This window comes from Gavia stellata, chromosome 19 (assembly GCF_030936135.1).
Source record: "Gavia stellata isolate bGavSte3 chromosome 19, bGavSte3.hap2, whole genome shotgun sequence".
In the NCBI taxonomy this organism is placed as follows: domain Eukaryota; kingdom Metazoa; phylum Chordata; class Aves; order Gaviiformes; family Gaviidae; genus Gavia; species Gavia stellata.
In genome coordinates this window covers 14708983-14732074 of record NC_082612.1, presented here as the reverse complement: position 1 = coordinate 14732074, position 23092 = coordinate 14708983, and the positions used below count along the sequence as shown (strand labels likewise).

Sequence of the window (23092 nt, the reverse complement as noted above, 5' to 3'; positions counted from 1 at the left end):
TCAAATAATTTTTGAACATGATGCATAGCACTCATTCAAAGTACTCCTTACAGAGTTCAGTATTTGGCATTTTCAGCATGGAATAAATTTACTTTAGACTTCTAAGCTGTTCATATATCCCCCTATCCAAAGTGATGAGAAAGAGACTTTTTCTGTTACTATGGTCATTAGAGTGCGTGGCACAAAGTAGAGACTATTTAAGTAGAAATTATCAACATGAATAATATAGGAAATTGTTTGTGCCTCTTCCAGGTACTTCTAGTAGTTTACTATAATTATGCACCTAAGGTGTTCTTAAAAAAAAAAAAAAAAAAGCATAAGTTGATAAATCAAAAGGTAGAATATTAATCTGAGCCTTGGGTGGTCAACCATCATTTGACAATGGGTTTCATTGAACATTTTCTTGGAACAAAAAACATTGCAGATAAGATGTGTCTTTTTATGACATACTAGTGGCTGTAATGGTGCGTACATGTTTCTGAGATGAAACAAACACAAGCCTTGTCGACAATGGTAAGAGCAGGATTTGATATTCCTTGAAAACATGCTAAAGTTTTTATGGTGGGATTTGAGCTTTCCCTTCCTGTTGCTGTTAGTGTCAATGGAATTAACTCATAGTCAGCCGATGAAACCAGTTTTGCTTTTGGTTGGATATTTTAGTCTGACATAAGGGGTTTCTAGTCCTGCTGTTGCTTGGCTTGAGCATCAGACCAACAGCTCCAGAAGTGGGCTTAGATAGAGGTGGGGGAGCAGAGTCCTAACAGTGGGTTTCCTATGGGATAGAGGGCTCTGAATGTGGCATATTGATGTGCCCACCTCTCACTGTGTACTATTTCTCCAGCCTCTGCAGAATACTATATTCCTGTTTAGGAGGAGCAGTAAAGTTTTGGAGATCAGCCAGGTCCAAACATTGTTCCTAAAACTATTAAATAAGACAGCAAATATTAAGGGCCAAGGTATGTTCACTGCAAATAAATAAAATTGTATACCCTGCCAAATTTTACAAGCTTTTCTTAGGAGGAAGCCCTGAGATTTTCATTTAATGGGATGTCTCATTTTAAGCTGCTAAAAACTTTCAAGGAAAATGGTGGTTGAGAATGGTCCTGTTACTGCTGATGATTCTTATGCTACAGCACTGCCAGTTTGTATCAATGCAGGAAAGTTGAACTGTTTCATCTACTTCTGTTCTTCAGGTTGAATGAAGTGGAAAAAAGTAATCATACGTCATTAGTAAACTCCCAATGAGTTCACGTATTGTAATCTTTGTTTCCATTTTGATACTTTCAAGGACATGTATAAACAAAATGCCTTAATTCTGCTTCCAGTGCAAACTGTTTGATATTGGTTGTCGTATTAACCAGGAGGAGAATCATGCCTGTATAGCTTATTCTAATACTGTTCACTGTGATGCAAAGCTAATAGCAGTGGGGAGGACATTAGTGTATCAGTGTGGGGCTTTTCTGTTTAAGAAACAATTTTAAGACTTTTGGGCTAGTGGTCAGACCTGTTGCAGTTAAGTGTAGCTCTAGGTTCCTGTCCTGCAGTCTCATTGGTCTTTTCCTCCCCCTTTCTGCCCCCTCTCTCCCCCTGTTTTTCCTTTTTCTTCAGTAATTTTCCTATATGCAAGAGCTGTCCTCTAGAATTCTTTTTTGAGACTTCAAAGAATTGCCCTGAAACAGTCTGCTTGATGCTTTGAGGAAAATGAGGAAAACTAATTGGTCGTGTTGCACAAGTTTTCTCCTGAACAATTCCAAGAGTTTGAAGACTCGAGAGCTTTAATTTTCAGTTTCTTTATAAGCAGGTCCCCCAAAGTGGCTCTGGGATAAATATAGGATGAACTTGCTTTGCAAGTGGGGAAAACAAACAGAAAGCCCAGTGTACTGTAACTATGCTTGTTTGTATAGGAAATTAAAGTGATCTCTATTTCACTCAGGTCAGCTCTCAAGAGTGTACAGGAAAACTGATAATTTGCTAAAGGATTTCCTTTTGGATTTTCAGTGTCATGTTTGGTTACCATAACACTGCTGTTTTGACCCAATTAACACAGCTGTAAGGCTGAAGATTAAGTTTTAGGGGACTGGTGGGTTGTTTGGGGTTTTTTTTGGTTTGTGTGTTTTCTTTTTAACACTAAAGAAATGTGGTGAGGGCTGGTGTGTTGGTTAAACTAACATTTGTAGAAACACTGCTAGAACTGTGTTTATAATGGGTATGAAAGTATCCAAAGAGTAGAGTGTATCAAAACAGCTACGCGGCAAGCATTGGAAAAGGAGTAAACTTTGTATTCTTTACAATAGTGTTTAATATTTCTTCAGGAAAAGTTACTTGCTGTGAACGGGGCTCTCTGGAGCCTGGAAACCTTCTTACTTCTGGGAAAGAAATAATATTTCAGTTTGCAGGCCATGGCATTTGTACCAGATGAGTTTTGAACACAAATTACTGAATTATTCACTGATTTGACATTCTTTATTGTGTGGCTGAACAACAGAGCTGAAATCAGCAGAATTTACAAGCGTCATGAAAACAGATATTATTTCAATTAGGAAGTGCTTTTCATGTTTTTTAACAAAGTTGTTTTGCATTAATTAGATTAATTTGGATGAATGTTAATAGATTAATGAGTTAATTAGTGTCTTCTCTTTTTGCCTTCTGATACAGGAATCAGGAACTTAAAGACTTGGGAGAACTTGCTCCTCACTGGGATAATATGCGCAAAAGTGTTATTGCTCACTGTGATCAAATGTTGAGCATGTACCAGGACACTCTTGCAGAGCTTGGGAAGCATACAGGTATGAAAGTAGCCTCTCCTCTTCTGGGGCAGTTAAGAATTAACTAGATTGACTGTTATTAAAGAGTGGTGTATCCAGCAGAAATAAACCACATGAAAATGAAATATCTGGAACCATTGTATTTCTGAAATACTCACAGGTGCCCTGTTTCGTCTTCTAAATTTTTTTCATGCATTCCATCAGTTTTTCACAGTTAACATGGTACATGGCTACACAGCAGCCAAAAAAAAATTGGAAAAGTGAGTGTGTGTGTGTGTGTGTTAATTGCACATTCCCTTGAATATACTGCTCTGCTAGTATTGAATACCATCTGCCAATTGAAACCAGCCTTAAAGGTAGTTTTATCAGTTTTTTCTTGAAACCTAACAAGTTACATTTAACAGTCTACGGGATAACAGTAACATCTAGCTATGCTTTGCGTCTCCTTAGTGTAGTAGTTGTCATTGCTCACATTGTGCCAGAAAAGCACAGAATTAGTAAGGGATGGGCAGTCTGTCCTCAGTCCAGAAACAGCGGTATGTACTGCTTCGCTTTTTTCTCCATGTGGAGATGGTGGTCTTGTATTCTGATGTGCACTGAGCGCTCGTTCAGTTCATATCTGCCAGAGTCCTGTGGTCAGGGACTATAATGTATCATAGTGTCTGCATGCCAGTGGAATAAGACAGCATCAGTGACAAATGTGCAGAAAAGGCACCTGGTCTTTTCCTCCTGTAGTAATTCTTACTCATAAAAAGAACAAGAAAAGACCGCAGAACAAATTATTTCTTCTTTTGAATTGCTTTTCATTCGTTTGTTCACAAATCATGCAAGGAACTTATAAGAATTTTTTTCTAGTTTGTGAGACTAGTGGAATTACTTTCTGTAACACTGTATTTGAGCAAACAAAAATTTCTGTCTGTTTTATAGCATGCATTCCTGCCTCTTCCTGCTGGTGTGCACCACCCCCACCCCCCACCCCCCCAACAGTTTTTGAGATGTTCTGGAAGGAAATGAGCACATTTGTTCTGAAATACTGCAAAGGCCTTTTTGCTGCTGCTGCTTTCTTGCCGCTGTCAGATTTTCAATGCCAGTCCTCACAATCACCATCTCAAATACGTGTTTTCGATGACCGTGCTGCCGTTATTGCTTGCATATGCTGTTTCTCACCATTAGCTGTTCCCACTGTGGCCTTACTCCCACAGTTGTGTGTGTGTAGGCATAGCAGTGTACGTCAGAGATAAACGCTCTGCATTGTGTTACATATACATAAGTTTGCAACATAGAATATTTCTGAAAAAGGGATACATCATGGTTATGAACATTTGTAAAAAATAGAGGTATAAAAGATGATAACATCTTTTGAAATATCTGATAGATATTTAGGGAGAATTTGCAGTATTTTCTTAATTATTTCTAGCTTTTTACATAGACCAAACAAAACTTTTTTGTGTACTGCGTAATGGTGCAGTCAGGTTTTAGTTCAATATACAACTAAATTGCATAGCAGAATTTCTTTTGATAGAGAAGTGGGCACATTTACTCTTATTTTAATGAATCTGCTGCATTTAGTAGACTAGACACAAATCTTTCCCTTCCAAAATAGGCATTAATACTGTACTTCCATGGTTTATCCATCATCTTCTAATACAGGACTGAGCATGGTATTTCTCACTCCAGATTGCTCTGGGATAGCTTTCTTGGTCACAAGAAAAGAGAAATCCTGTTTTAGTGTATGAACAAAAAGCAGTCTCTAACTGAAACTAAGCATTTTGGGAGCAGTTGAACACCTGCTTAAATGTGGGGTGGGAAAAAGCTGATCTGTTACACTAAATGTAGTATAAAAATTTGCATTTTCAGTGCAAAAGTGTAATTTCTTGTATTTATGGTTGTTTATCATCATCAGAATATTCCAGTTCTGATTTTGGCAGATTACCTCCTGATCCAGTGTGACGCTACCTATGTTTCTGTGTTTTAACTAATACATATATAATTTAATGCTTTGCTAATTACATTTTGAAAGTACTCCATAAAGTATCGTATGCAAGGCAATAAGTACAGATTATGAAGGAATCAATGTAATAATTATCACTTGCAGGAAAATATTGAAATGACCTTTTGAGATTAAAAAAAAAAAGACAGTGTAATCTATTAAGCATAAATCCTGCAAGGCCTGTATTGTGCCAAGTGAATTTGAAAAGGGTTGGTGATGTTAAATGACCTGTCTTAACTGTGGTTTGAGAGAACTGCAGTGGACCAGGGAACCTGAGATTATTGAGGAGGACAGAACCAGCACATATAAAAAAAAAAGAGTAGGAACATTTCTCCAAAAACAAAACAAAGCAGAAAACCAAAGCAACCTAATAATTTTAGTGAAAATGAGAAATAATGAGATGTTAATTTGGAGGCCAACACCCAGGTATATAGAATAGAATCATAGAATCATTTAGGTTGGAAAAGACCTTTAAGATCATCAGGTCCAACCGTAAACCTAACACTGCCAAGTCCAAACGTAACTAAATCTCATTTCTTCAACAATCCTTTTTTACCCCCTTGCTAATAGAGTGCTGGTAAGATACTTGTTTATACTTGGAAACCCCCTGATTTTACATCTTTTGTGAAAAGTGACTTTAACATTCGAAAACTCACTTTATTGTAATCAGTGGGATATATGCACATTCTAAAGCCAAATAATAGCACACACCTTCTAACCTTAGTGATTCTGTGATAAGGAAGAAATTCTTCACCATGAGGGTGGTGAGGCAGTGGAACAGGTTGCCCAGAGAAGTTGTGGATGCCCCAGCCCTGGAAGTGTTCGAGGCCAGGTTGGATGGGGCTTTGAGCAACCTCATCTAGTGGAAGGTGTCCCAGCCTATGGCAGGGGAGTTGGAACTAGATGATCTTTAAGGTCGCTTCCAACCCAAACCATTCTATGATTCTATGAAGGCAATTATTTACTTTTAACTCTGCACTATAGTATTTTTATTCTTATTAAATCACAAATTAAATTAGATGATAAATCCTCTGAGTAGTGAATGTCCCTTTGAAGTTGTTCCATTGAGGTCTAACATTTTTAAATTATAAAGGGTGGGGATGTATTGTGTATATGTACGTAGAGCTAGGCTAAAGCCTCAAATCTGTGTTTTGATCCTGTAGGCAACGTAGAATTTGGCTGCCCAAAAGTAAAACAAAATCTAAAACAGATTCTTATATGCTTCTGCTGTCCATTACTTGACTTTAAACAGATTTTTTTTCTTCCTAGGTCATTTGCAAAAAGTAATTGCAATTAACTGTGAAACAGATTAATCTCCCTGTGTACCATTTTCAGAAGTTTGTGCCTACTGCTTTTTTTTTTTTTCAAAGGAATAGGATGGATGTGGATAAAACTCATTGCATGTTTTAAGAAGTTTTGGTTTCTATTCCATTCCCATTTGGTTCTTCTCTGTAAACTGTATACATTATAACTTCAAAAACCAAGATTATAGTGTTTGATAAGAAAGCAAGACAGACATAGATTTGACTTCATACTGTAGTTGCACAAAAAAATAATTTTGTGAGAACGTTGTAAAGAGTGGAAATGTAAGCATTCACAAGCTACAAAATGCTAAGATTACAGATGTGAGTACAACTTTAATTCAGACTTTTCAGGTCAACATATTTCAACACAGTCTTTACTTTCCCATTGTCAGAGATTCATGCCAAAAACGATTTTGCTTTACAGTTCGGCCCGTGTAGGCTTCATACTTTATCTTAGTCAGCACATTGCCCGAATTTGGGTTGAGGCAGTTCTCTCCATTCTGAAACAGCTTAAAAATGTCAGTTCTCTGGACCGGAGATCCAGATTTGCTCGGAAATAGGCACTCATCCTAGTAGGGGTAGTTTGCCATCAGCAGTACTTCTACTTAAGAACTCGACAAGGTTGGTTTTCTAAACTAGATCAGTGTTCTGTTATCTAGCCCCAGATGCAAAATTCCTGAATCGGGTTATTGTTTTGGGAAGTCTTATTTTAAGACAAGGCCAACTGGCTGCATTCCTGTGTTTTTAGCACAGAATAAACATAATGCACATTAACTGTGACATTGTTTCCAGCAGACTGCAGACCAATTTCAGACAGCAGGAAAAAAATGTCTATCACCTAGAATAAAAAATTAGATAGTTCTGTGAATTAAAAGCTGTTTTGTTGCTCCCAATATGGATACATGCTGGGACTCAGTTAGTGAACCATTCTTCTCCTAATATACAATTACACATGAAAAGTAAATTAAAGAAGGCTCCTAACATACAAGTATTGTCCTTGCATTAGAAAGAAGACAAAACATCTGCTGAGTGCTTAAGATAACTATTCTTTAAACTTTCGTTTTTCAGGTTCTTCCTTCAAATCAAGCTGTAGCAAAGGAGAAAAAACATTAGAATTCATCCCAATAAATCTTCATCTGCAAAGAATGCACGTGCATAGTCCTCGATTGAAAGGTGAAGTATATTCTGTGGAGAAATTCCCTAAGTATGACAAAGTATGCTTTGAAATACAATTAAACTTGCAACTGTGAGGCGTGGTTTCCATTTTAGCCCTTTTTAAGGTATAAATATCTTGATTTATATATCCAGTTTCAAGGATGAACATTAGGTGGACATGCTTTCAGATGAAACCTTAAAACCACAATAGAACTGAAAGGTATGCTGTTTAGAGAGTTGAATCTTGGTAATTTTAAATTTTTCACTTGATGGTAGGATACTGGCAACAGTCTTGTTAAACTTTGGTGGGACCTAAAGATGCTACAGGTAAAAAGCATGGAAAGTAATAGTATTAAATTGATTATATTTTTTTTTTATTAAGTTTATGTGCAATTTCGGCTTACATGGGTTTGGAAGAATGCTGAGGAGAAGAGAGTATCACAGAAATACGGTGACTTTTAAAGAAAATACTGAGATTCATTTTGTGTTGCACGTGTTTTGCCAATCAGTGAAGTTTGTACAGGATTAGCTTGTTTGCGAGATTCATGCAGTGTGGCTTGATACAGAAGGTTTCTTGTATGACTAGATTGTTGCTTGATTTTTTGTTTGTTGTTTGGTTGTTTAGTTTTTTTAATAAAATCAAAATCAAGGTTCTAAATTCATTATTTAAACATCTGTACTGCTGTACAGGTTTGAAGTGTTTAATTTTTCACATTGTTTAATGGGCTCTAGAAACTTTCTGTGTGGTTGTTTCCTGCCTTTGTTTTGTGTACACATCTGGAACCCACCTGTCTTCCTGAAGGGTTTGATTTCATTCTCTCAGGCCTGTGCATCTGCTTCTAAAAGCCAAGCTTTTGGTTTTGGATGTTGTTTGGTATATTTCTGGAACAACTGAGTGTGTACTGTCAGTAGAGGACTGCACTTCAGTAAATAATGAGATCAAAGAAGTGACCAGCTTGCCCGTCCTCCATATTTCTCTACAAATTCTGAAACCTGCACCCAGATATATGCCGCTGAGATTGATCAGAAGTCCTGAGTTTGTTAATCCATACTTGAAAAGGGCACAGAAAGAGATAAATGTTAGAATCATCCTCTAAATTTAGAACTTTGTTTAAATTATAAAACTCTCTTTTTTTCTTTAGCTAATGATCACTCCACTGACATGAGAATTAGATAACAGTGTTCTTGTTACACTCAAGTTTAGAGATTGCAAAACATTAATAAGAGAACTTGTGTTAAAATCAGAGAGTTTCTGCTTACACATATTTTTGGAAGACTGCCATCTTAGTTATGGGGAGTTCTTTTTATTTCTCTATACACAAAATGGGTTCCTCAATATGTTCAGGATATTCTGGTAGCACTATAGTATAAATATAACAGAAAGTAATTGAAGATTATTATATTTCCCTTTGGTTGGAGAAATGATTTCTGTATCTATTACATAGCCACTGTCCCATCTGTTTAGTTTATTGAAATAAGTTTCATTTTATGAGCACTAAAGAGCTGTGTCTTGTGTTAGATATATGCACTTTGAACAGTTTGCAGCAATTGCTAATCATTCTGGAGTAAGCAGCACTTTGACATCAAGTTGGTCTTTCTCATCTAGTGCTTTGCTTGGCATACATCACAGGGCACCTGGAATACAACCAGGAGACTGACAGGAAAAAAGAAAAAAAGAAAGCATGTAAACATTCACAGAGCTGGTCATTAAACAAGATGATAAGCCATAAAGCTGTCATTAACCCTTACCCTGTCAGATATCTTAGTTTTGGCACTGCAAGACAGGTTTTAATCCCATCTATCATGTGTATGCACATGGATATGTGCTTTTTTGTTCAACGTGTTCAATAACAGGTTTACTTTTACCAAACTTTGATTTGGGTTGTTACTGGGTACTGGCATGAAGTAGAAAATACCTGTGTGTTTAAACTTCCAGTCGGAACAGCTTTGAAAAAAATACTGTTTCATTATGGGATAACTGTATCCCTATCCATTTGATAAACACCACATTTTGCTCTGTCCATCATACTACAGAAGTTAAATTTATATATTGCCATAGCTTTGCTTTTGTCCCTGTTTATACATTAAGTGTGCTTGTTTTAAATAAATTCGGTGGGCTGAAGAGATTTTTATTTTGCTTCTGGCCAGTGTGGGACACTGACTGCCTCCTGTGAATGCAAGCAGGTTGCTCCAAATTTGAGTTTGAGCTGTGCTTGACATAAAAGTCCCTCAGCTCTTGAAATTGGTCTGATAAAGGTTTATGGAACTTCTGCCATGTCGCTGTGGTTGTCACCACGTTGCAAAAGCTGTGTTTTATTCGGGAAGGAGTGATGAGGAGGTAATTTATGTTTCTGCACGGTGAAGGAATTGTTGGGTTTTGGCAAGTGTGTGATTGGTGTTAGTGTTTCACTTGTATAAGTAGGAGGTGAGTGTATCTTTGAGTCAGATAACTAGTATGAAATGGTGATTGATTTAAACATCAATTTCCTTGCACTCTAATCTTTTCCATTTTCTTCCTTCAAATTCTGAAGTAATTATTTGAGGAAGGGTTGAAGGTTTTTTTAACATCTATTAATTAATAATTTTTGGGGAGCACGCTGACAACGTGATACAGCTCCTACAACTCTCTGCTGCATTTTAAGCTTTGTTTCCACTGTAGAGAGTTGTCAGCAGTAGTCTGTTCTTGAAGTGGATGATGGTTCTGAGTTACTGGAGCATTCTTGTACCAGTGCACTCATGCTGACACTGCATGTCCTTCACAAGGAGCTGCACTGATGTGTAAATGGAGCACGTCACAAGGCATTCCTCCCAAGTCTTGCAGCACTTCCCAGTGTACTGTGCTCTGGAAAGTGGGAGTGAGACTGCCCTGTGCCCATCATCATGGTCGTAGACATTTTCTTAGTCTTTGCCATCCTCACTCTCCCATGTTCGCTTGCATGGGGTAGGTGCTCAGCTGTTCTGGGTGTGTTTCTGTCTCAAACAGCTGCTCCTTGACCATGCTAAGAGGAGGTCACAGGCTGAATTAAAGCTTCCTCTGGGTAAATCCCCCCCCAAAGTAGCTACATGATAAGCAGGGTCACTATTTTTAAAACAGAGTCGGAAAAAGCACCGAGCTTTAGTCTTTTAAATGTAGTTTCATGAGTTATCTGTAAGCATATTCAGAAGCCATTATCTAGTTAACCTGATGGGTTCATCTCTTATTTTGGTTTCAAGCCACCATTTTTTTAAGTAATAGAACTACTTATTGTCAAGTACCCATGGAGCTCTAATAGCCCGAGATTATGTATTATGGATAAACCTCTATGAAGACCTGAAAGATTGGGCTACTTAAGAATCTTGAAGCTCACCTGAGGCTAATGAAATTATGTCACTTCTCCTGTTATGTGGAAATTGAAGAGTCACCAATTCATTAGAGTTCAAATCAATTTGGGCGAATATGCTTTGATATTCAGCTCTGGAAGTAAAACATAGTTCATTAACTGTGGATCATTTGTACAGTGTTCTTGCTTTTAGGGATGTTTATCAACAGAATGCAGGAAAAGTTCTATTTAGGAGAGGACTAGATTTTAATTTACATGGAAATCTTCCTTGATGAGTAAAATAGTTCCCTCCAAAAAAATCCTCTAATGTTTACTTTTGAAATACATTTTAAGAATGAGGCATTCTGACCTGTATTTTTATACCTCCAGTGAACTTGGGCACAAAACAGGTACTGCGTAGTGTAAATGTAAATTCTGCAGATGTAAATTTAAACTTTGAAGGAATAATTATTGTGGTTTGGAATGTAATTAAATCTTCATCTCTGCACTGACAATCAATCACAGTCACAAAATGCGAGGCTGTTTTTAAAGAGGTGTTTCATCTCCAGTCCTGTAAGCATACATCCATCAAAAAAGTTCATCACATCTGTCACAAAACATCAGGTATATACAAAGAGTAACAAGAGTTTGTTGTCTCAGCAAAAATTTCAATAGTATAGTTTATTTCCCATTCTGGTAGCTTTTCAAGTGAAAACAACTGACTTGCTCTGTGTTTGTAAGCAGATGTAAAAAGTCAGTATATGTCACAGAACAGAGCTCTTTAATTTAGCATTAAACAGGTAATTATGTCTGAAAGTGGAAGCTAAACAAATTCAAACTAGAAAAGAAGTGGAGAATTTTACTAGTCAGATTGATTAATCATTGGAGCAACTTCTCTGGGAATGCAGTGAATTCATTGTCACTTGAAGTCTTTAAATCAAGACTAGATGTCTTAAAAAAAAAAAAACCTGAGATGCCTTCATTCAACCAGAAGACATAAGCTTGATGCAGGAATCATTAGCTGTAATTCTGTAGCCTGTATTATTCAGGCAGTCAGACTATTCCATCATAATGGTCTCTTTTGACTTTAAAATGCATGAATCTGTGCATCTCAACATGACTACAAGTTAAATAATGGAAAGGGTAATAAAGTGAAATACACAAAGGGCCAATTTACTTGGCAGCTTTGTAAACTGCAGAGCTAGAATATTGTTCTACACTGTGGCATATAATTTAGATGTAGCAATAAATCAGGTAAACTTTCTAAGGTGTGCAGGTGGCTGTATGGGAAGATTTATTAGCTCTTGGGCCTCCTTGAGACACAGATTCTCAATTATTCCTTGGAAATAATACAGACTTGTTGTCCTCATGTATTGTAGAGTAGGTATCATAGTGTTGCCATACCTTGGGCATAGGCACATGCAAATCTCTGTGCTTGTCTGTTCCCGTTCCAGATGCTCTGTATGATGTCATCACCGTGGGAGCCCCGGCAGCCCATTTCCAAGGATTTAAGAATGGTGGTCTCCGAAAACTGCTAAGTAAATTTGAGGCAGAAAGACGAAAGTAAGTATTTTTGTAAGTAGCTAGGAACATATCATTAAAGTTGCCTCAGAATGTTATGAGCTCACTGAGTAACAAAACAGTTTACCCTGCTTTGCTGGACTGCAAAATTGAAGCACAGTTTATTTTTAGTGTCAAGATTGAAAACAGACTCAAAATTGTGAAATTTTCTCCCCATCTTTTAGGAGGCTTGAGGAATATCAGTTCTTGAAAACATGCTGTTCAGAATGAGGTATCTCTTTGGTAATTCTTGTGCTAAGTGGAAAGTAGCTATATAGACAATTTTTCAGTAAAGAAACAGTAGCTTAAGGTAGCATCTTCATTTCTGACAGCCCTGGGTATATGTGAATGAAAAATATTTTTAGCACGCCTGTGAAAAAAATAAGAAACTACTCTTTTTCTTATTCTCCAGAAAGCCAAAATGAGACTAAGCAAAGATAGAGGCCTTAACTAGGGTTTCAGTTTATTGCCATACTCAAATGCTTTGTTAACCACAGAACATGTACAGAAGTGTTAGATGCATATTTTGCTAACTAAGAATTGGACGTATTTGTGTTTGTTGCTATGGCTGTTAAGAAGTTTCGAGTAGCCAAGCTGTTGCTGGCAGCACCCATAGTTGTGACTGCTCAACACTTGCACTAACTCTGCCAACCCCATGCAATCAGTGGCACAGCATTTGAAAGGGAATGCAGGAAGTACTCTGTGTATGCTAATCTAAATCATCACCATGCTCCATAGAAAATTAATCCCATTACCTTCAATGCTTAAAGAAGTTTCATAGGTGCAGTATCATAAAGAATAAAAGGAGAAATTATAAAAATCTACTGATGACTTATAAGTTGGCATCCATGCTAAAACCAAACAAAAACCAGCAGATATATTTGCTTTGAAAACTGTATTATTATTTCGTCTGTTTGCACTGCATGACATAAAAACCCTATTAAATCTTTTAAAAATCTTTCATTTCCCTGACCACCTGTGGTGATGAAACTTGCCAGTGAAACACAAATATCATTGATCACATGAGACTCATGAAAGGACTTTGTGTTAACAGTAGGTACCTATTCTGCTGTCAGCAGACTGGTATAAGCGGCCTTAGCCCCATGATATGGAGGCCTATGAAGTACATGCTTCCTGATGAAGAAAATATCTAAAGACATTTCTTGAAGTATCTGCTACTTAACTATCTGTTTAGTATAGTTGCAATAGTATTTAGTGGGTTTTTCTTATATTTCATAGTAAGAAATTAAAGTCATAAGTGATACAGAGAACTTTGCAGTTCCAGTCCTTGCAGTGTTCAGCTTTCAGAAAATGAACCATTTCTCACTTGCATGGTCCTGCAGCATTATCCACATTGGCAGAATGTGATTTCCCAAAATGGAGGATAGCTGTGAGGCAAACTTGAAATTACTGTCTGTGATTTCTGTTCATTGGAGAGAAAAAAGGGAAAATGCCTTATAGGGAAGAGACCTAGTCTTTCTTGAGTTCTTCCTGGGAGAACACATACTGCAGTATCTCATAGGAATGAATAGACAGTGCCCTTGTTTCTTAGTTGCCCGTAACAAGGGTAGAGCAGAAGATGATGAGCTAGACCCCTTTCTTTGGATCCTGTGCAATGTTACATGTCAAAAGGCTAGGGTGGCAAAGGATGCTCAGTGCAGCACAGCCTCTTCTCATTTTCATTCACCCTTATTCCACTGACTTAAACCATGTAGACCTCTAAGTTGATAGAGGATTGTGTTCAGGAGCACTGGGTAAAGCTTTGTGCAGGTTTTATCAAGGCATTTCCTATCTATTTCAAAGTGCCTACGCGTCACCTTATATTTGCCCTGCTTCTTAAACTTTTCTGCATCCCTCAGAAGCGCCTGTATTTTGGTGGCTTTCAAGGACAGGATAGTGCAGTTTTCTTTGTTGGAAGCACAAAAGGATGCTATAACTCAGGTAACTGTGTTACTATCCTGTCAGACTCTTTTTAAAAAAAGAGCCTGAGTCAGGCTAACAAACTTAGGTTTGAGCACCAGAAACAGGGGACTGCAGCTTTTAGTGAATCACTTGTCAGACCTGAAGATATGGTCGCTTAGTAGGAAGGAGGAAACCTCCAAAATTCATTTTCCCTTCTATCTTTGAGGGCAGCTCAGAGAAAATGCCACATGTTTTTTTTTTTTCCCTTCAACTAGAAGAACTTGTATGAGTTGAAAGACAGGAGAAAGCAAGCTCTGAATATGATCTCGCTTATTTGAATATTCAAGAGTGGGTCTACTTTAAATAGATACACAAAAGGACCATACTCATTCTTACCACAGAGAAATTTTTTTCACTGTGGCAATGACAACTTCATTTTGTATGCACCTGTTTGTTTAACTGCATGAGGATGCACTGGGGAGACATAGCATTTCCAAGGGCAGCTTTTACAATTTAAATTTTCTGTTTTACAATGGGAGCAGCTTTTCTGAAGATTTGGTTGAAGGAAGAAGTGACACCTTGAGATATCAGTCAGAATATGAAATGAACAGAAAAAAAATGCAGATTTAGCAGCCGTTTCCTCTAGGCTAACTGAGCTGAAGACCTGGAGGAAGATATGGAAAGAGATTATTTCTCAAGCCAATCCTGGTAGCTTTCAAGACATTGTTAGTGCACATGACAGAATGCCTTGCATGCCTTTGACCTTCAGGCTGATTATTAGAACAGTTATTGAAATATTCAACAGGGTAAGCATATCACAAAATATTCCTTGCTCAAACCTGTACTTGTGGAATTAACAGACAAGAGGAACTGTTAACTGGCAGCAAGGTTATATCCCACTTTGCAAGAGCATAATTGCATTTGCAATTGCCAAACCAAAACAAGAGTGAAACATATGTTTCATGAAAATTTACCAAACAGAAGAACGTGGAAAATGGGTATCTGAAGATAGGTCTGGCATATTTTCTATTACATAGAATACACATTTTTGTGCAGACAAAAAAGAGGGGATGGTATTGTATAATAATATTTATAAAAAATGCAGTATTTTTGCAATCCTCCTCTCATTTGTTACCACCAAGCAAGTCTCATTAAAAGAAAAAAAAAGATAAATGTCTAAAAACATGATCTCAAATAAGAGGGGGAAAAGTTTTTCTTTCAGGTGAAAAACCAGACTTAGTAGTATGTGATCTGAAGCCAGGTCCATTGCTTTATAACCCATTCACAATCTGTACTGTTCTTTATCTGCAGTAAAGAGACAGATAAAAGCTTTACCACTACAAACATCAGGCATGTCTATGAGGATGACTTTAATATGTCTGTCCCTTTATTAGCCAGTAGTGAACTTCATAAGACCAGTAAGAACAATGGATGCTTTTTTTAAATCTTGTTTAGGCATGATAGCATTTAAATTCAAATAATTGAAATGTGATAATTAAGGTATGCTGAATCATTGCAGAATATTAATTATCTTTGCATGATACACATTTATTTTAGAATTTTTTTTCATGATGCTGTATTGGTTTGTTCTTTTTATTTTTTTTCCTTCCTTATTTCTAGCTAAAAGAGAAAGTCAGTCAGTTGTTCAGATTCAGTCTTCTGTTGGCCTGTTGGTATAGATTACTTCTCCTTCCAGCAAATGGGAGGGCTTGTCTTCTCATCAGTCTAGATGGCACAGCAAATGATTATTTTTAGAGCTCAGTTGTGCAGAAAAGTTTAAGGCAGACATTCTGTAAGTTATACCTGTATAATGCCTCACTGCTTGCAATGTTCATAAATCACTTTCAAGGTACACCAAGGGCTTTTTTTCGTATTTCAAATCTAATTTGATGATCTGTGCTTTAGCCAAAACACATAGACTTACAATTACAAGATTTTTAATGCCCCAGTACTAACCATCAAGAAAACAGAGGTGTCTCACAAGCTGCATTAGGTGCTGTGATTTGCTATGGTTTTGTACACCATTTCTGGTAAGTTCTTTAGAAATGATCCTGCTTTAAATTAGCACAAGCTTAAAGCTGAAATAGTACTGAAAAGGATTTTCTGTTGATTTTTTTTTTTTTTTAAAGCCCTAATAATTTAATTTGGGTTTGAACTGTCTAAAAGGACCCTTTTTGGTTTGACGAGGCCTGGATTTTTGGCTAAGGTGTGCTCCTTCACTAACAAACTCATTACCAGAGACTTTATTACTGCTGAGATCTTCAGGGTTCCTATTACCTGAGTTTCATAACCTTCAACCCATTTCCATTCTCTGAGGAACCTGAAATGGTACTGTTTCACAGAAAATCCCAGAGATGTTGAAATAATAATGATTTGTGTTTGATCTAATTGTAACCTTTATTCTCAAAAGAAAACCACAGCCTGTCATGCATAGCACTTTTAACAGAGATGTTATTCTTTGCTCACTTTCCCCTTTTTTCTACTTATGTGTGTATATATCTATGTGTGTGTAAGAGCGAGAGATTAGACTTCATGGAGATGAAAATTTTTTCACTGACCATAAAATCAATGTATTAAGGTTGTTGGAAGTTTTGCTGAGAAACTGTCAAATTTTTTGCTATTCATTGAGATATAAAAATTTCATCACAGTGTTTTCCAGCCACTAGGCTCTCTGGACAGAATTGCTTGAAGCATTTCCTTAAGCAGTCATAAAAAAAAAAGGGGGGACTGGGGCTGGAAGAAGGAGGGAAGAAGGAGTTGGGGGAGCTTCGCATGCAGAGGTTAGAAAAGACCATATGTTTTGGAGAGCAAGAAACTGTTCCATATGCATGGACCCTAGGAGTGGCAGAAGGAGAGTGGATCCATGACTTTGCCATCCTTTCTTGTAACACGCGCTTCAGCAGGCTGCCAGGAAAAGGCTCCACTGAAAGGCAGCATTTAGCCTCAGGCTTGTATTGAGGCACAATACCTTTTTTTCTTCTGATAAGAACCATGCTCAGTTACCTTGCATAAGATTCTCCCCTATGTTAAAGGCTACTTGCATCTTTCCACCGATGTAAAGATACTCTGAAATTAATTTGAAGAACTGTGGAAGGCTTTCCCTAGGCATTCAACCTTCCTGGAGCTAGTCTTCCTAGGAAGATTCACTATGAGACTCACCTATGCCACTCTGGCATCTGTCCTACTTAGGTCTCTAGAGTCCTGATGAAGGGCATCTTGACCTTTCTTTTCACTGAAACTCATGTCCCGTTACCAGTTGAAGGCATTGATGGAGAATTATTCCAAGGTTCAGTTAGGAATGAAGAGGAAATAGAAGAGCAGCAAGAGAAGCTCTGTGCATACAGCCTTAGCCATTGCTTCAAGATAAGGATTCATGGAGATTGGGACTTCATAAGTAAAGATAGATTAGACAGAACTAATAGCATAATTTCATTTTCTTCAGTATTCAAAGTTAGAATTTCCAAGTTTGCAAGGGAATCTTAAGGAAGTTAAAAAAAAATTAATTTGAACTTCTGAACTCTCTCAGGCCTGTTTTCAAAACTTCAGCACTGATCATATGGTTTAGTTTTATTTCCTGAGGCAATGAATTGTCCTGGGTTGTTTTATGTAATCAATTTGGTTTTGATCATAACTTCCCACTTTAGACAGAATACATGTGATGCAGAAATAAGCCACTGAGCTGGTATCTTCAGTAATGTACATAAACTCAAGGTTATCTGGGGGTAGATGTTCTTACTGTGTATGCTTTAACTGTATTCTTGATTTTAATGTCTGCTGTTTTGACTGTGAAAAATGTGAGGTCAAATGTTCATTGCTGAAAGAATTTAACCCAGTCCCAGATGGTGACAATTTAACTCAGTCACACAAATTACTCAGTTAACAGCAGGAGTGTTACTTGGGGTGTCATTAAAAATTAGACATTTAGCATATTGCAGTATTTATTCTCAGGCAAAAACTTTGTTAATTTAAAGTTAAAATTGCAGATGTAGTCAATGTAATCTTTACTAAAATTACACAACAATGTCATTAAAGCAATTTTAAAACTGGAATGACCACTGACAGTCATGTGTATATAGTTAATGATGGTGCCAGTATATGGAAGTGATTAAATGTGATTTTATATGCTCAGTGAAAGCTTTGAAAGTTAACTCAGAAAACATTATTATAGACTCTTTTTCAAAAGGTACATGACTAACAATGTATTTTACATATTGAAGGTAGATTTTCATAGTGTTGCCGATTTCCTGCACTGGACCTACCCATGAGGCCTTTGCCCTAATGCAAAAGTTTCTTCATACCTGTAATTCCCTTCATCTAGTTTCTGCATTAGCACAGCTGTGAAAAGTTTCTCTATATGTTCTATTGGCAGCTGCTTCTTTTAAGTAATACTACATATATACCATAGCTATATGCGGCAGCAAGCTCTAAAAATAGTTATTTATAAGGCAACTAATTTCAGTTAATTGGAAATAGTAATGTCTTTTCATGAATGGTAAGGCCACAGAAAATCTCAGGCTAATCTTAGTTGCAACAGTGTCAAGACATAACAATTAGAAACTTGAAATACTCCCAAACATGTTGTTTCTGAAAAATAATTTGTCACTTTCTTGAGGAGAGAGGGGAAGTTGCCCTGAAAGTCTGCAAGAAACTGAGTATTTGGAGTCATCTCATGCTTTCTGGGGTTCAGGAAATGTTAAAATTAGCCAAATAATGAGGCCTGATAGAACAGTCCATTCTGAAGAGAAAGTCATTCTCTCTTTACTATTTCCTTTATTTAAAAGCTATGATTGACTTTATTAGAATGAGAACTACCCACAGGTTTAGTATCCCTCTTTCCTCTTTCTTTTCTTATAGCATTGTCTGTAGCTTTTCTGATGCAATATTCACTGAAGCTTGGAGCTGTGGGGGATCAGTGAAAATGATCTGGGAATCTCAGAAAGGAGTATGTGCATGGTGAGCTTGATAACAGTGTTAGCCAGATTCAGCCTGGGATAAAGGGAGGGAGAAGCCTGAAGGGGAATTAGAGAAGATTATTCAGTGCTGTGAAGTATCAAGACACTTAAGACTATGTCTTCACTACAATTAACATAGACTATTACTCTTTGTCCCTGCCCTGTCTACTGAGTCAGACGGCTTGACAGTTGCAGTGAATGTAGAGATAGATCTAACTTTGGAAGTTCATTTCACTAGCAGTGTTGCTGCCTTGAAGGCAGAGCTGTGGCCGTTCCCTGATTTCTCAGAGAGACAGGGATTTTTTTTGCCCAATTCATTAGGAGAGACAGTTTATATGATTCATTTTGTTGAAATACTCAGAATTCTGACCTCTGCACTCAGCAGTCTAGCAATTCATGTAGTGGACTGTGAACTGGGGACACATAGTAATTTTGGTGTGGCGGGTAGCATGACACTGGTCATAGCAAAGCGTTGCTGGCTCAGATGCTGTTTATCCTGACTGCCTCTACAAAGAATCATATATAAAAATGGCGACATTGGTGAAAGACAGAAAAATAGGATGGGGTATTGTGGAATTTGAGACTGTAACTCAGCAAAGTATCTAAGCAAGAGGCTTGATTTTAAGGCTGCTTGAATCTATCCTTATTTCCCAAAAGACTTAAGCCTTTTAAGGTTTATGGAAGTGACTTCATTTGGACTTCTGAATGTGTATTACATATGTTCTTTATTGAATTAAATTTAATTTCTAATTTGTAGAAAACTAATGAAGAGAAAATAGAAGAGACATTGGAAGACACAAAGGGGAAATAGGGGAGTGAAGAGATCAGGGAAAAAGACTGAAATGAAAAGCAATCCGTGAAGTTCAAAGAATTGTAGGGGTGTCAAAATTCAGGTCTTGATATGTGAAATTAAGAAAGAAATTAAATGAGTGGGGAAGGGATGGAAGATACTGAAGGATCCATGATGAAAAGACAACAGAGGAAAGAAAGGAGATACATACAGAAGCAACTGGGGAGTAGTACATACATTGCTGTGGCATTGGTAATGTCCCAGGAGTTGCTTGGTTACATTTTTTCCTCTGCTAACATTACAGGTTAGTCTTAAACTGCAAAAGAGTGAAGCAGGTCTTTATAAAAGGAAGGGTTATGTACAAGAGTTTTAGGTGGGGAGATGTATAGTATGGCGAAGAACCAGTAGGTATGTGCGTGCTCTCTAAAATGGTATTTTGGAATAATGGTATAAAAGGATATTGCATAATTAGTAAGTGTTGGGGGGAAAAAAAGGGGATAGGAAAAGAAGTCATGCAAAAGAATTGCAGTAGTTTGTGAACAGTTAAAAGGAAAGTAGTAAGTCTGCAGTATGCATTTGTGTGGTTTTTGTAGTAATTAACTCCCACACCCCATTTCTGTGTCTTTTCTTGCAAATTAGACACAAGGATTTTATTGGAAATAACTCTGGTCAACACCACTTCCTGGACATCACTGATGCTAATCAAAGTGTAGTGTGGGCCACTTATCAATTGAATGTTAATGACTCATTTTGAAAGTTTTAGTGAGGTAGTTAATAATGTGATGGGGAGTTCAGCTGGAAAAATAAGGAGCCTTATGCTTCTTGTGATTATTACCTGACTTGGTCAAACCTTTCATTTCTCCGGAATTACATTTTAAAAAATAAATAAATAAAAACCTGTCTTTCTTATGTTAAGATCAATCTCTCAAAGGGATGATTAGATTGAACAGTACTATGTGGAGGGTTTGGTGCTGGGCAGTCTGTTGTCCTCTACTGTTCAAGCAAGGATTTGTTTTTACCCTTAAAGGAAGGAGCATTTCAATGATATCAGTGAAGTTAAAGTATCTGTCATTTTTTGCAAAAATAGTGGTAAGATTTTTAGCACATTAAGCATTGTTATTAATAGCAGAAATTATTTTGACACTATGTGACTCTTTCTCTGTTATTACAGTACTGGATACCAGTGTATTTACTATTCACCTGAAAACACAGCCAAGGCAAAAGAAGTTCTCAGCAACATCAATCATCTACAACCTCTTATATCAAGCCATGCAGACCTGCTGCTTAATTCTGCAAGCCAGCATTCTCCAGACAGCTTGAAGAATTCTTTAAAGATGCTTTCAGAAAAAGTAAGATTCAAATCTTCACTGCAATGGGAAATGGAATAACCAAGTCTCTAACTCCTGGGTTATTTTCTGCATAAATTGACTTTCATAGCATCAGGAAATGTTAAATAAGGTCTGCTAAAATAAGCTTCAAAATGTTGCTATCAGAAAAAGGAAATTATTTAGCATTTCTGTATGCTTACCATACAGAAAAATAATGAAATCTATAAAGTTTGTCTTTATTTGAAAGTATAATTAATTTAATTTCACGTGTCTTTATTATCCTCTGGTGGCTATATACTGGAGTTTATCAAAAATAGATTATTGTAAATAGTTTTGTGGTATGATAAACTGTTATTTTATTTCTCGTTCTGTGATACGTCAAACTACTGCATGTGGGAGGTAGTTCAAGCCAGCTTTGCGCATAAGGTTTAGAATAATAGCATGATCAGAAATGGTGATGCAGTCTGGAACGAGAAGCTAGGAACTTGGCACCAGGAGGTCTCAAATTTTAATCCTCTTTCTCCTATTATATTCCTCTGTAGCTGTAGGCTCTTCCTCATCTTAGTTTCTTTAGCTCTAAATTAAGGAAGATAATATTTTCCACCTGTCTCACAGGGTGATATTGGAGATTAGATGAAGTCTGAGGTACTTTTAAGCATATGTTACCCTGTAAAAATACTAAGCACTATAGCTATGACCAGAGGGGTTGAGAAAAGTTTTCCATCCCTTCACGGGCTGTACCTTCTGTAATGTGTTCTCAATATGGCTTAATAATACTATCAATAACCATTTCCATATATCTTCAGCTATTGGGAAGTGGCAGCCCCTGTGGTCTGTTGAGCACTATTATCCCAGCAGTACATCGTTCAATGGGAGAGTTTCAAATCTGAATATTGAGCTCAGCCACATACTGTGAAGGCATTGCACTGGAGCCACGGGGGAGATGAACATAGCTCTCGGTTACAGATGTGTAAATCCACAGTAACTCTGAGAATGTTGGAGTCACTGTGAATGTCAGGGATATATAGGAAAGTAGAATTCAGCCTGGAAATAAAAGGGAGGAATTTAGGGGGTTTTTTGGTGGCAGTTATAGTGTACCTTTCCATGTAGTACTGAAAGAGGCCATTTTTACCTGCACATAGAAAAAGGGGAGCTGCTCTGTTAGCAGTTAGTTCAAAGAAATATGCATGTGCGAGTAAAGCAGATCAACAAAAAAGTGTTTATTCTGAAGATTCAAGGCCTGGTTGCTAAGGAATTTGTTAGCTGTAGCTGTTTGCTTTGCCCTTCCCACCTTTGCCTGTCTGGGCAGGAGGAGAGGACGATTTCAGATTGGCTGCTGGCAGTTGTGATACTAACCCACTGTTTGAGCCATGGCCTGTTGGAGAGTCTGACTGCAGAAAAGGGCCAAAAAAGACAATCTATTCAGGTTGGAAAAGTCACAGATATTTTAAATTTATAGCTCGTGATTTAGTTGTATATGTTCTTATCAACTTTTCAGGGCCAGGATTAAATTGCTGATTAGTGTTATGAGCACAGGTTCCCACAAGTGCAAGCAGGAGTCTCACCCGACGTAGTCCACCTGACAGCCCATAGTTTCTATCTAGCCTCCACCTTTTGCTTGGAAGAGTTGAATCCAGTTGTCTGAACAACTGCTGCATGAATGGTTGAATACCTGCTTCCCTGTCTATTCCCAAATTTACTCTGAGGAGATGACAATAATTGAGAAAGAGGGTGGGACCATTGCTGAGGAGGCTAATGTGGAGGGACAGCTGCTTGTGAAGAAGGGAATAGAGTTGGGGAGGAAAGGAAAGACCAAGAAACAGCTTCAGAGAAGGGTGATATTAAGTTTAAAAAACCTAAATTGAGTGAACACACACAGTGCTGGAATTAGATCCCTCATGGTTAATACAAAGCATCATCTCAGTAGCCTAAGATAACCTATCTTTATAATCTGGTACAGTGTGGGAGAACCCAAGACTAACAGTGTCCCTGGTTATATTTAAGATAGGCTGGCATGCTCTTCTGGATAGAATTATGTGATGCCTAC

The 23092-nt window shown here is 37.4% G+C and overlaps 1 protein-coding gene across 1 annotated transcript in view; it reads left to right on the top strand.

The window, feature by feature from the left end:
* Nucleotides 1-23092, top strand: part of INPP4B (inositol polyphosphate-4-phosphatase type II B) — a 274537-nt gene that overhangs the window by 183428 nt on the left and 68017 nt on the right. Inside the window, 4 exon segments of the mRNA XM_059827010.1 lie at nt 2656-2786; nt 7128-7232; nt 11968-12076; nt 20889-21066. Of these exon segments, the coding sequence (XP_059682993.1) occupies nt 2656-2786; nt 7128-7232; nt 11968-12076; nt 20889-21066 (523 nt within the window).